The sequence below is a fragment of the Typopeltis vanoorti genome, chromosome 22, assembly GCF_054136105.1.
Source record: "Typopeltis vanoorti isolate ZY-2024b chromosome 22, IOZ_Tvanoo_1.0, whole genome shotgun sequence".
NCBI lineage: Eukaryota > Metazoa > Arthropoda > Arachnida > Uropygi > Thelyphonidae > Typopeltis > Typopeltis vanoorti.
Genome location: NC_143570.1, coordinates 24,404,826 through 24,418,894, shown reverse-complemented (window position 1 = coordinate 24,418,894; position 14,069 = coordinate 24,404,826). Strand labels below are relative to the sequence as shown.

General features: G+C 34.8%; 1 protein-coding gene across 2 annotated transcripts in view; it reads right to left on the bottom strand.

The window, feature by feature from the left end:
* Positions 1-1,113: 1,113 nt before the first annotated feature.
* The window catches only part of LOC150094223 (MKI67 FHA domain-interacting nucleolar phosphoprotein), a 136,772-nt gene continuing 123,816 nt past the window's right edge, over positions 1,114-14,069 (bottom strand). The window contains exon 5 of one of the 2 annotated variants that reach the window (XM_090412390.1): positions 1,114-1,478. In XM_090412390.1, coding sequence (XP_090268516.1) covers positions 1,155-1,478 — 324 coding nt within the window. In that variant the 3' untranslated portion in view covers positions 1,114-1,154. The remainder of the gene's footprint in view (positions 1,479-14,069) is intronic. The other variant, XM_090412389.1, reaches the window with a different exon arrangement.

Below are 14,069 nucleotides of genomic sequence, written 5' to 3'. Positions count from 1 at the left end.
GACTTTTCTTCTTTCCATGTGAATTCCTGCACATCTTTATGTTGAAACATGGTACTAGTTACGCCCTGAACAGAAATCTAGCCGGTACTTACCTTTAGTATTAACTTTGCTCTTTCCCCCAATTTTTCTCAAACATTTCTATATCGCTGGAGCTTGGATCTCCAACAACAATCAACTTCTTCGTTAATAGAACCTTCTGTGGGACCATAGGCACAAATAAATCTCATTGTCCAGCTCTTGATATCACTGTACTTGACAATGCTACTATCTAATTCTTCTGCAAGTTCCATATCTTTTCATTGATGGTGCTGATGTGAGCTGGAATTTGTCTTAGTAGCAGACTTTTTGCCGTTTTCCCTGCTTTCCTAACAAAAGAACAGACTGTGTAACCTGGTAATGGTAATGCCATGAATTTGTACTCTATTTCACTATCATGTTATTTTGGTTTAAGCTAATAAGAATACAATTCAGTTAGCTAAATCCCAAATTGCCAGTCCATCCATTAGACCAGAAGTTGTGATCGGAACTCTGCATTCCTTAAAAGGCTACATGAAGGTCTTCCAACTTCAACTCTTAAGCAAATCATGTAAAAAAATTAATTTAAACCAATAAGTTAGTGTTATTTTATATCTTAGTCATTTTCTTTATTTCATAGAAGAAATGCTGAGTAATAATTCTAGGGCTTTCTTATTAGTATATAATTTTTGCACTAGTATTAAGGACATCTTCAGTATGATTTTCAAAATAAACAAGAAAGTCATATTTGAGATGCCCTTGATACTAGGGCAAAAATTTCATACAAGTTAAATCTATTTTATGTTACTTATTAATCATAATATCATACTACAGCATCACCCCACCTTATTTATTGCACATATATAAGTAATAATAAAAATCACTTGAGATCTGAATACTATTTCCCAATGAATGAATTCAAATGGGTTATTTATAAAAAGCAATGTTATACACATAAATTTCTGGGAATAAGACAATGGTAAGTTAGTTAAAATATATTAGAAGCCTTCTAAAATTATCTTTATTTACATTTAAATACATAGTGAATGTACATTACAGATTTGGAAATCTTTCGGCTCCAGAAAAAGATGGTAGTTTTTTTTTTTTTTTTTTTTTTTTTTTTTTTTTTTTTGCTTCTATCAAGTTTTTACCTTAAACTTTTTTTGAGATTTCTTCTTTTTAACTTTAATTGTATTTGGAGGTGTCTTGAAAGTTATGTCATGTTCACTACTATCAATTTCCATAATATGAAAAGAAGAGGAAAATTCTTTAGTAATACTGCTATTGGGCGTTGGCTGTAACTCTGCCTTAATACCAGGAGAAACCGATTCTTTTGCTTCTGGCAGCTCTTCTGACAAACCTTTATCTTTTTTAACCTGTGAATTGCCATTTTGTATCTGCTTTATAGTTTTTGGGCTATCTGTTTCTTGTTTATCTTCTTTTTTCTTTTCATATTTAGGTAACTACAAAAATGCAAGTTAAAATGTTCATAACCAAAACTTTTAATTTCTACTAAATTTTTATTTTATAAAAGTGCACAACAGCTTTAGTGAAAGAAATTCCAAAATGTTTAAATAGGTAGGGAAAAAAAAGATTCATGATACATTCTAATACAAATAGACCATGGCTTTTAAAATCTGTGACTAATTAGAATTTAACAATGCAATTTCTGGTCTTAAATAGTAGTACTTTCAGTACTGGTATGTACTCTAGCATACGGCTCATATTTGTTAAAAAAAACATTCCACTGTTTTGTTCTGCACCTTGTGAATATGCGATGATGATGGCTTGTTAATTTCAGAACTGAAATATTTGCAATAATAAAATTAAATATTGCGCCTAGGCGCTTCTAATAATCATTACTGTCATAAGTCCCACTGAAAACCACAATGCTGTAATTTGCAACAGCCAGTGCAGGACACATCCTGATATGAATATGCTAAAAATAGTTTCCTACAAAGCTGATGCAACTACATTTCATATGAAGGATCCTTTGTCATCCATACTCTGGCAGTGCTATAGAAATGACTCACCTCAACATAAAAGATCAAGAAATCTGTTATGTTACTTTAAATCAAGATAATAGCAGCATACATCAAACTTAGTAAGCCTTCTTTACCATTCAGTGACCAGAGAAGACCAGACAAAATAGAATATTTTGTCCAATTTAATAAAAAATCACTTTCTAAACAAAATATTTAATCATATAAAGGGCCATTCTACTAGTAAAAATTAATGTTTTCACTGACTTTTCTTTGTTTGCACGCAAAGTCTCCAACCATGATATAGCACCACTAATCACTTTCTGGGACTCCTATACAGTTATTCAGACATAAAAAATGAAAGGGGGGGGGAGTCTTTGTCCAGTCCCACTTTAAACTACTGTATTATTCAGATATTCTGAATAAAATATTTAAGCTAGTTAAACAATTTTTAGCAAAGGTGACAAATCGAATATGGAAATTAAGGTGGTAGGGTAATGAGCCAGTTGAATAATATCAAATAAATAAGAAATTACCCAAAACATTAAATTAATATATCTCATGAAGTTAGAATAGGTTTGGACACTATCATCTTTTCAGAGATTTAGGCCCAGTGCATTAGTTCCAGTCTCATTCCATCTTTTCCTTGGTCATCTATGTCTCCTGACTGGGTAGTATCAAGGTATTTTTTGAGATAGTCTTGAACTGTCCAATAGCAAGTCTATTTTTAGCTCTTTATGTACACATACTGGCAACTAAATTAAAAACCTTTATACATGTAAATGTCATTTATGCAGTGTATATATGCAAAATATGTGGTCATGTGCACCACCACATGATCTAGGCAATATTTAAGAATGCCCAGTAATCGTCAATAGTGTTGATCACAATGAGAAAAAAACAAAACAAAGGATCTTTCAGAGTTTGATAAAGGCTTACTGTGGGTAAGCTAGCTGGATGGAGCCACAATTTTGAAAACACCGGAGCTCACTGGTTTCTCAAAAGGCAAGATATCCTAATTTAATCAGTGATAAAATAACCCACATGGCTTGCCGAAGAGGCATAACTGTGGAAAGAGCCCGTCATCATCTGAGAAGGCTGTTCCCAATCCATATTTAAGTTAACTATGCATTTCGTTAATAATTGAAGAGGTTTAGCACTGGCAGTCGCACATCTATGGTCCATAATTCACTTCCATAAACTTTATTAACTCCTATTCCTGTATGCTTTTAAAATATTATTAATCATCTCTTGTTATCTCCAGACAATTTGAAATTTTGATACAATGACAGTGTATGTGATATAACACTTCCAGCAGTTGATTTGTTCTAAATTTTATTTTCAACAATTTAGGAAAGGAATATGAGTATAATGATCTCTGGAGATTATCTTCAGTTTTTGCTATGATTATTTAGCTATCTGAGAACAAAATGGTATTAAGTATAGTTTCGTGATCCAGTTTCAATGCTGGGTTCATGTTTTTCTATCTATCAAGAGTGATAACATCAGGCATCCTTGATAGACACTGCTGTTCTATTTGGAATATTTAACTTCTTGAGTATGATCCACAGTTTATTTAGGGCTTTCTAATCTACACGTGCTGAATTCACAATCATTGCGAGAGCTTCTTCAGAAAGAATGGCTTCTGAAAAGGACAAAGTTTACCTTCTATATATGATTTGAGTTCTGAAGTTAATACTCATGCATATAAATTATAACCAGTAGTTAAGACTTATTCTTCTATAGTTTTGACAATTGCATTTACTTATCACCTTTTTTATTTATATATTGGAATGATAATGGTTTATTCCAACTTTCTAGTATTTTATTTTTTCCTTACTGCTAGACTAGTGTTTCTCAAACTTTTTTCGACTACGGAACACCTTGGTTATTTTGTAATGTTTAAATTAATAATTAATTAAACCATCATTAAATTAATTTGTGCTGACAAATTCCAGAACTTCTCGCGGAACACCTATTCACCTTCCGCAGAACACCAGTTAAGAACCACTGTGCTAGACAGTTACATAATTTTAAGTCATTTGATGAATAGGATGTCTGCATATTTATTCCATCTTCTCCATTTACCATGACGTATTGTTTTTGGATTTCTTGTAATGTTATTTCTTCCCCTGCAGAGTTCAATAGTTTGTGTTATATCACATTTTCTTTTACCTCCTTATGTATTTTGTCTCTTCACTATAAGATCCCTTTCCAGTGTTGCTAGGAAGAAGTGATCCCCCATCATCAATTTCTGATATGTTCAGGCTACTATGACAGCACTACATGGTTAAGTTTACATTATTAATCTCCTATGATCAAATTTCCTCCAAATTAGTCTATTACTTGTCAGCACTCCAATATTATAGTAACTAGCATATTGTACTTCTAAGGTACTTCTAACTGAATTCAATCCACCTAGACCTTGATCTCTTTCCTGTCATCAAACATATGTTTGGCTAACTATCCTCAGTCATTCTATTTAAGCGGCTATACACTCATTAGCCCTGCTAACAATATCAAGTTCCTTTCTAATATGATTCTGCCACTGATGCCATCTGTTTGCTCTCCTATCTGTGGTATCCAGTCTTTGATCAAGTGTTTTATTTCTAACCCAACCACATTAAAATTGGTTTGGACACTGTCTTGTATATTGCTAGTTTGGTGCTTATTTAACTGGCTCCCACCATACCAGATTTGCTTAGCCATCTTCACTAAAAACTGTGCCTAAATAGCTGAAATATTTTACTAAATCTATAGGTTCTCCACTGAGAATGCAGCTGAAGTTCTCTATGTTCTTGCTATATTTGTTACAGCTGTTATGCAATTTAGTCAGGGAACCCTAGAGACTTTTACTGGATGTGTTTAGGAGTATCATCTGCATAAAGCAAGCAGCTAAGTGTGATATCTCAAATTTTAATACCACTTTCTTTCATAACAAAATCCATGGAGATAATATGCATCCTGCTCGAACCATTTTCCTGTATTTCCATCGATTTTATTGACAACTTAATACAATGCAGAATGTACTCTATGCTAAATTTATTCCATGTAGTTGCAATGTTTTGTTTTGAAAAGCTTTTCTCTGGGCATCTTGTCATATTCCCATGATTTCTTAACTATTTGTAGTAAAGTGAAAATCTGATCATGACAAACTCTATTTAACCCAAACCCAGCTTGTTCATCTCAAGGTTTCTCTTCCACAATTTTTCTCAACCTCTTTTCAAGTATGTTTGCATAAATCTTACCTGGAAGAATTAGTAGCGAGATCCTTTGTTAATCATTCAGTTTTACCCCCCCTCCCACACACACTTTTTTTTTTTAATAGATGAGTACTATGAGAGTTCTACTTCGATCCTCTGACCAGGACTTCCGAATTATGCTGTGTAACCATCGCAAAACTTTTCTACCTTCATGGTTAAGCATTTCTGGCTGAATCTTCAACTCAGACTGCCTTTCCATATTTCAAGTTTTTGATGGATTCTTTCTATTTGCAGTATTGATATGTACTCCTGTTTGAATTCTTCTTGCTGCTTGTTTTATTTAAGTCTTTTAAAGTAATTACTCCAGACATCTAGGATATCCTTATCTTCAGTTTTTGCCTAATCTTCGATTACTTTTACAGTACTTCTTCCTTCATTTCTAAGATTTTTCAACAGAACATTTTGGCATCTTCCTGATATTTATTTTCTGTGTTCTTAACAAACCTTCCCATGACTTTTGTTTAGCTAGTTCTACACATGTGGTGCTTAAGGGTCAAAGCTGTATAACTGAGAGGAGACCTCCACATAGCCTTTAAGGAATGCGGAGAACCGACCAGGGCTTCTGACCTAATGTACAATCCTCACCTTCTCGTGGTGCACCCTGTTGGGTATCTACCTGGATACTGAACGAACGAGGATGGACTGCAATTTGGGATTTAGCCGACCAAATTGTATTCCTACTGGTTAAACCAAAATACAAAATGATGGTACAACATGACAAAATTTCATGCCGGCCGGGGCATCGCCTGGTTAAACAAGGCCCCCGTTGTTTTCGCCAGGAACCAGGGCGAACAGCGAAAAGTCAGCTACTGCAACAAATCTGAAAACACAACCCAACTCAACATCACCAGAGTTAAAGATCGGTACTATCAACATAAGAAGCCTGATGCCAAAGAAATGGAGCTAGCGGAGGAATTAGATAAGTACCAGATCGACATAATAGGGGTGACAAAACAAAAAAAGACAAAAACTGGTGAGATCTTTCTGAGCAATAAATACAAAATGTTATATTCAGCCAATGACAATCAAGGAAAAGAAGGAGTAGCCATAGTATTCAACACAAAATACGAGGCTCATCTTCTTGAATGGCAGGCAGTGTCAAGTAGAGTGATTTGGACAAATATCAGAATGGGGAACTGGACAATGAGACTTATTTGTGCCTATGTTTCTACAAAAGGTTCTACTAAGGTAGAAGTGGAGGAATTTTTTGATGCTTTAGAAAAAGCAACTGACATGAAAAAGAAAAAGTTGGTCCTTGTTGGGGATCTATATAGTAGGATAGGAAGTGATTGTCAGACACACAAAAATATTTTGGGAAAATCTGGAGAAAAGAGCAAAGCTAATAATAATGGCATATACCTGTTGGATTTCTGCTCAGGACATAGATTGGTTATTACTAACACCATGTTCCAAAATAAAAATGTGCACAAATTCACATGGAGAGAAAGAGGCAAGGAATAAGAAAAGTCTCATAGAATCTGTTATTGTTGATAGTGATGTTTTCTCCATGGTGCAGGACACCAGCGTGTACAGAGGATTTGAAATTGGAAGTGATCACTATTTAGTCTTGAGCAAGATAAAATTGAATTTCATATTGAAAAGGAAGACATGTAAGAAAGTTTTAAAGCAAATAAAAGTTGAGCAGCTCTCAGATGTGAACTGTAGACTAAAATACACAAAGATTATTGAAGGAAAAATGAAAGAGTTTGAGAAAAGGAAACAAACCTTGGAGATTCAGTGGCAAGCCTTGAAGAAAACCCTGATTGATTCAGCCAGAGAGGCATGTGGTGAAGTTGTCCTGCAAGCATAGAAAAATTAGAACTCCATGGTGGACACAGGAAGTTAAAGAGGCAGTGAAGGAAAAGAAGAAAACATATTAAAAGTTCCTGGCAAATAAGTCAGCTTGTGCTCTTAGAGAATACAGAGACAAATGTAAGAAAGCTAAACAGTGTGTAAAACTAGCTAAACAAAAGTCATGGGAGGACTTTGGCATGAACATAGAAAATAAATATCAAGAAGGTGGTAAGATATTCTGGAGGTTGTTGAAGAAGCTTAGAAATGGAGGAAAGAGTGCTGTAAAAGAAGTTAGAGATGATAAAGGTGACATGAAAACGGGAGAAAAAGATATCCTTGAAGTATGGAGTAATTACTTTGAAAAACTGCTAAATGAAACAAGCAGTGATAGCAGTGGTAAAAAACACTCAACAGGCATACAGTCAGGAATACATATCCATACTTGAAGTAGAAAAAGCCATCCAAGGCTTAAAATGTGGAAAGGCAGCAGGAGTAGATGATATTCGACCAGAAATGCTGAAGTATGGTGGTTAAAAGTCATACAGTGGCTGCTCTGCATAGTTCAGAATGCCTGGACAGAGGGACAAATTCCAGACAATTGGAGTAGAGCTCTCATAGTACCCATATATAAAAAGGGAAATAAAACTGAATGTCAGAATTACATATATCCCTACTGAGTGTTCCTGGTAAGATATATGCAAGTATACTTGAGAAACGGTTGAGAAGAATTGTGGAAGAAAAGCTTGGTGAAGAACAAGCTGGATTCAGGTCAAATAGAGACTGTCAGGATCAGATCTTCACTTTACAACAAATAGTGGAGAAATCATGAGAATATAACAGAGATCTGTATTTACGTTTTGTCGATTTGGAAAAGGCATATGACAAGGTGCCAAGAGAGAAGCTATTCAATACGCTACAGTTATATGGTGTCAATGGGGCATTATATCAAGCAATACTTAGTCTTTATTTGAGTTGTAAGTCGGCAGTTAGATGGTTTAATGTTAAATCTGGTGTGAGACAAGGATATACATTATCCTCTCTGTTATTCATTATCTATATGGATCACATTATGAAGGAAAGTGGTAGTAAACATAATATCAGAATTGGAGATGTTAATGTCAGCTCTTTGCTTTATGCAGATAATGTTATACTTCTAAATAAATCTGCTACAAGTCTGCAAGAGTCTCTGACTAAATTGAATAACTATTGTAATAGATATGCTATGAAGGTCAGCAATAAAAAGACAAAGACAATGAAAATAGGCAGAATCATTGAAAGTGTCAACTGTGTTGTGAATGGAGAACCTGTGGAACAAGTAAAACATTTCAGCTACTTAGGCACGATTTTTAATGAAGATGGTAAATTAAATATAGAAATAGATGAATCAGCAAAGCTGGTATGGTGGGAAGTCAATTGAATAAATTCATATGGAATAAGAGATAAATTAAGTTGGAACACTAAATTAGCTGTATACAAGACAGTGCTCACACCAGTTTTAACTTATGGATCTGAGAGCTGGGGTCAGAAGTAAAACACTTGACTAAAGACTAGACCGCAGATATGAGAGTCCTGAGAAAGATTAGAGGTGTGAACAGATGGCATCAATGGCAATATCGTATTAAAAACGAGAATATTAGGAAAGAACTTGACATTGTCAGCATCCAGGAATGCGTTAGCAGAGCTAATCTCAGGTGGTATGTCACTTAAACAGAATGGGCGAGGAAAGATTAGCAAAACAAGTGTTCTCTGCCAAGTTGGCAGGAAAATGACCCAGAGGAAGACCAAGATATAGGTGGATTGATACGGTACAAAGTGCCTTAGATGATAGAAATATAAGATCTGGTAATGTTATAGTCTTGACAAATAACAGACTGATTTGGAGGAAAATTGTAGATAGGAAGTTAGTACTACATGAAAAATTTACATCATTACTATCATATCCTGTACATCCCTTGAGGGTACATGGTGGGAATTTGATGATGGAGTTTTACACATTGCTTTGTTTTCTTACATTTCTCTCTATATTCTCTAAGAACACAAGCACAGACTTATTTGCCAGGAACTTTAGAGATTTCTTCTTTTCCCAGACTGTTTCTTTAACATCTTGTGTCTGCATAGTGTTCTTATTTTTCTCAGAGTTTGCAACTGAGACCCTAAGGTTAAATTCTTGTTTTCAAACTGTTTCATTTTCCCCTCAATAATGTTTGTATAATTGAATCTACAGTTTACCTGTGAAAGCTGCTCAATTTTCTTTTAAAAAAAACTTTCTTACATACTGTTCTTTTCAATGTAATATTCATTTCTATCCTGCTTAGCACTAAGTAATGATCAAATCCTCTTTACCCTCTTATATCCTGAACCAGCATGATGATATCACTATTTACAATGCTGTAGTCAATGAAGCTTTTTCCAATTTTTTGTGACTTCTCTCCACATGAAGTTGTGCACATCTTCATGTTGAAACATTGTGTTAGTAATGAGTAATCTGTGTCACGAGCAGAAGTCCAGTAAGCATATACCATTATTATTATCATCTTTGCCCTTTTCTCCCAATTTCCCAAAAATGTTCCTATGAGCTTGGTGGGATCCATTTTCTTTTCTGCCATTTAGATCTCCAACAAAGACCACTTTTTTCATGGATAACCTTTTGGACCATAGGCATAAATACGTTTCCCCCACATAACTTAACTCTACTTGAAACTGCCTTCCAATCAAGAAGTTTGGTGTCGAATGCAGCCACTACTCCTTTTCCTTGTTCGTTACTGCCTGAACATAACATCTTATACTTATTAATTAGTAAGATCTCACCCTGATTTTATCTTCCTTGTCTCAGTAATGCAAATTATGTGTACACATAATTCTGCAAGTTCAATTTCCTTTCAATTAATACTTCTTATATTGGATTGATGATTCCTATCTTCATTTCTTCTGACGTTGAGTTTATTCATCTTTTTCTAAATGTTGAGTCTAAGTTTGTTCCAGTAAGTGACTTTTCTCTGGTTGTTTAACTGAGCAACTCCCCAGATGGCATGAAATCTCATTATACCATCAAGGGTATTAAAGCCAGAGATGTACAATTTTATTTTTATTATTGCATAACACTTCCAGGGAGTCCAAAGATTCATCAAGGAAGGGCACCAACTCTATAACTCTCCATCCACACCAATGCCATCTACCGCCAACCACCACTACTAGTATTTTCACAGACAATCACAAACATCCATTCCCACAGTGGGATTTGAACCCGCAGCCTTTTGGCTGGAGAGCGGATACGCTAACCACTCAGCCAACCAAGCCAGCAAAATAGTTGTGTGGGATTAATGCAATGCAAAAGTGGGCTCAGATTAAATATTCTAGAAACAGTACTCTAGAGGTTACACATGAAACTTTTTCAGTCTCTTTATTCATGTCCTTCAGTACCCAGTGGACACCTACTAACAGGGTGCACCATGTGAAGGTGAAGTTTGGACATTAAGTTAGTTTTCTGCATTTCTTAAAGGCAGTGTAGAGTTCTCCTTTCAGTTATTTAGCTTTGATCCTTAATTCCTAGTTTCTCTATTCATTTTCTGCTCTTTTGTGTTTATAATTACCATATTTGCCAGTGTATAAGACACACTTTTTTCTTTGAAAATAGTGTGTCTTATAAATACTGAAAAACAGGGTGCGTCTTATACACCAATACTCAGTTTTTTAGTACTTTCATTTCTGGAATTTTTCTCTTTTCCTAGTTACGTGATTTCTTTCTTGCTTCCTTGTGGTGTGTGAGAGCATTCCATTTACATTAGTTATGTATTCCAGTTACTGGAATACATTCTAGTATTCCAATAATGGATAGATAACATTTGGTCTAGGTGCTTTGGCGGACTGTTGAAGAAGCTTGCCCTGCTAGTATGGGATCAGTTTCGTTCTCACAGAACAGAAGATGTTAAAAATAAACTCAAGGAATTGAAAACTCACTTAGCTGTAATTCCAGGAGGTCTAACTAGTCAGCTTCAACTTTAGATGTCTGTATTAATAAACCATTTAAGAGATTTATGAAGGAAAAGTAGAAGACTGCTGGATGCAGTCTTCAGATTTTGAGGTTACACCATCAGGCCTAGCATTTCGCAAGTCGGTCAAAGCTTCATGGGATGCTGTGAAAACTGAGACAGTGGTTAAATCATTTAAGAAGTGTGGCATTAGTAATGCACTGGATGGTGCAGAGGACAATTTGTTGTATGAGGACTGAGATTCTGATTTAGAAGAGGTTTCAAGTGTCTCTTCATTTAGCTCTAGAGATGAATTTCTGGGTTTTGACAAAGAAGATTAAAAGGTGGGTATACTCTTTCGTAGTTAGATTAGGTATTTGTTGAAATTTGTTAGGTATTTCGTAGTTAGATTAGGTATTTGTTGAAAGTAGACCTACTTATTACTTTATATTTGAAATACTGTAAATTCATTATAATATTCAGTGATAAATTTTTTTTCCTAAAAAATGTGCACAAAAAAGGGGATGCGTCTTATACGCTGGCAAATATACGGCAATTTCTGTAGGGTGCTTTAAGGATCAGAGCTGTATACCTGAGAGGAGACTTCTACATAGTTTTTAAGGAATGCAGAGAACCGACTGAGGCTCTTGACCTAATGTCCAGTCCTCACCTTATTGTGGTGCACCTTTTTAGATATATATCTGGATACTGAATGAGGACAGGCTGCAATTTGGGGTTTAGCCAACCAAATCGCATTATCACTGACTTAAACCATAATGCAAAATTATTGTACAACATGACAGAATTTCATGCCAGCTGGGGGCACTGCCCAGTTAAATAAGCCCCCTTCCCCCAACGTTTTTTCGGGGAACAAATCCTGGAACATGCTCCAACTCAACAATCAACAGAGTTCAAGACTGGTACTATCAACATAAGAAGCATGAATGGAAAAGAAACAAAACTAGCAGAAGAATTGGATAAGTACAAGATCGATATAATAAGTTGACTGAAACAAAGAACACAAAACAGGTGATCATTTTAAACAACAAATACAAAATTTTATATTCAGGCAATAGCAATCAGGGAAAAGGAGTAGAATTGATCTCTGGAACAGAAAGAGAGTAGACATAGTATTCAACACTAAATCAAGGATAATCTTCTTAAATTGCAGGCAGTATCAAGCAGAGTGATGTGGATAAATATCAGAATGGAGAACTGGAACAATGAACCTTATTTGTGCATATGATCCTACAGAATGTTCTACAAAGGAAGAAATGGAGGCAGCTGACAACAAAAAAGGAAAAGTTGGAGATCTAAACGATTACCAGACATATATATATATCGAAATGTTTTGGGAAAATTTTGGAGAAAAGAACAAAGCTAATAATAATAACCAACATAAAAATGTGCAAGAAATAAATCTCATTGTCAATAGTGATGTTTTCACACTTGTTCAAAACACAAAAGTATACAGAGGATTTGAAATAGGAAGTGATTACTATTTAGTTTTGAGTAGAATAAAACTGAATTTCATACTGAAAAGAGGAGTGTTTTAAAACAAATCCAAAAGGTTGAACACAAGAACCAAACCTTGGAGATTCGGTGACAAATACTGAAGAAAAAACTGACTGATTCAGCCAGAGAAGCATGTGGTGAGGTCATCTGGAAGGATAGAAAAATTGGAACTCCATGGTGAACTCAGGAAATTCAAGACACAGTCAAGTAAAAGAAGGAAGCATATCAAAAGTTCCTGGTGAGTAAGGTGGCTTGTGCTCTTAGAGAATACAGAGAAAAATCTAAGAAAGTAAAGCATTTTGTAAAACTAGCTAAACAAAAGGTCATAGAAGACTTTGGTAAAAACAGACAATAAATATCAGGATGTTATTGACAAAGCTTAGAAATGGAGGAAAGAGTACTGTAAAAAGAATCACAGATGATAAAGGTGACATGAAAACTGAAAATAAAGATATTTTAGATATCTGGAGTAATTACTTTGAAAGGCTGCTAAATGAAATATGAACTGTTGGCATGGTAGTAGAAAACACTCAACAGGAATACATTTCCATACTTGAAGGAGAAAAAGGCATCAAAAACGTGAAATGTGAAAAAGCAGTTGGAGTAGATGAAATGTCCCAATATGGAGGTATAAACATTTTATGGGTTGTACTGCATATTTCAGAGCTGCAAAAATGGTCGCATTCCAGATGATCGGAGTAGAGCTCTCATAGTACCCATCTATAAAAAGGAAAACAGTATGTGTAAATTCTAGAGGTATGCAAACTTGAGAAACAGCTGAGAAGGATTGAAGAAGGGAAGCTTGGTGAAGAACAAGCTAAATTCAGGCCAAACAGAGAGTAAAAGGATCAGATTTTCACTTCAAGACAAAATAGTTGAGAAATCTTGGGAATATAACAAGGTGAGAGAAAAGCTCTTTAAAATGCTACGGGTTATATGGTGTAAATGGGATCTTAAATTGAGCTGTAAGTCAACTGATAAAATTAAAGGAGATACAGGAAGATGGTTTGATGTTAAATGAGGTGTGCAACAATGGTACATATTATCTCCACAGGTCACATTATGAATGAAAGTAGTATCAAACCTGATATCAAAATTAGTGATGTTAATCTGAGCTTCTTACTTTATGCAGATGATGTTATACTTTTGAATAAATCCAGTACAAGTCTATTGTACTGGATTTATTCCTTGACTAACTGTTATAATAAATTTGTATGACAATCAACAATAAAAATATGCAGAAACATTGAAAGCATCAACTGTATCCTGAATGGATATCTTATAGAACAAATAAAACATTTCAGCTATTTAGGCACAATTTTTTAGCAAATTAAAGATGGAAATAGGTAATAAAATTAGTCAAGCTGACATGGTAGGAAGTCAGCTAAATAAATTTGTCAAAACAAAAAATTAGCTATATACAAGACAGTGTTCAAATCAATTTTAACTTATGGATCTGAGAGCTGGATTAAAAATAAAATATTTGATCAATGACTGGAGAACACAGAGTTCTAAGAAAGCATCAATGGCAG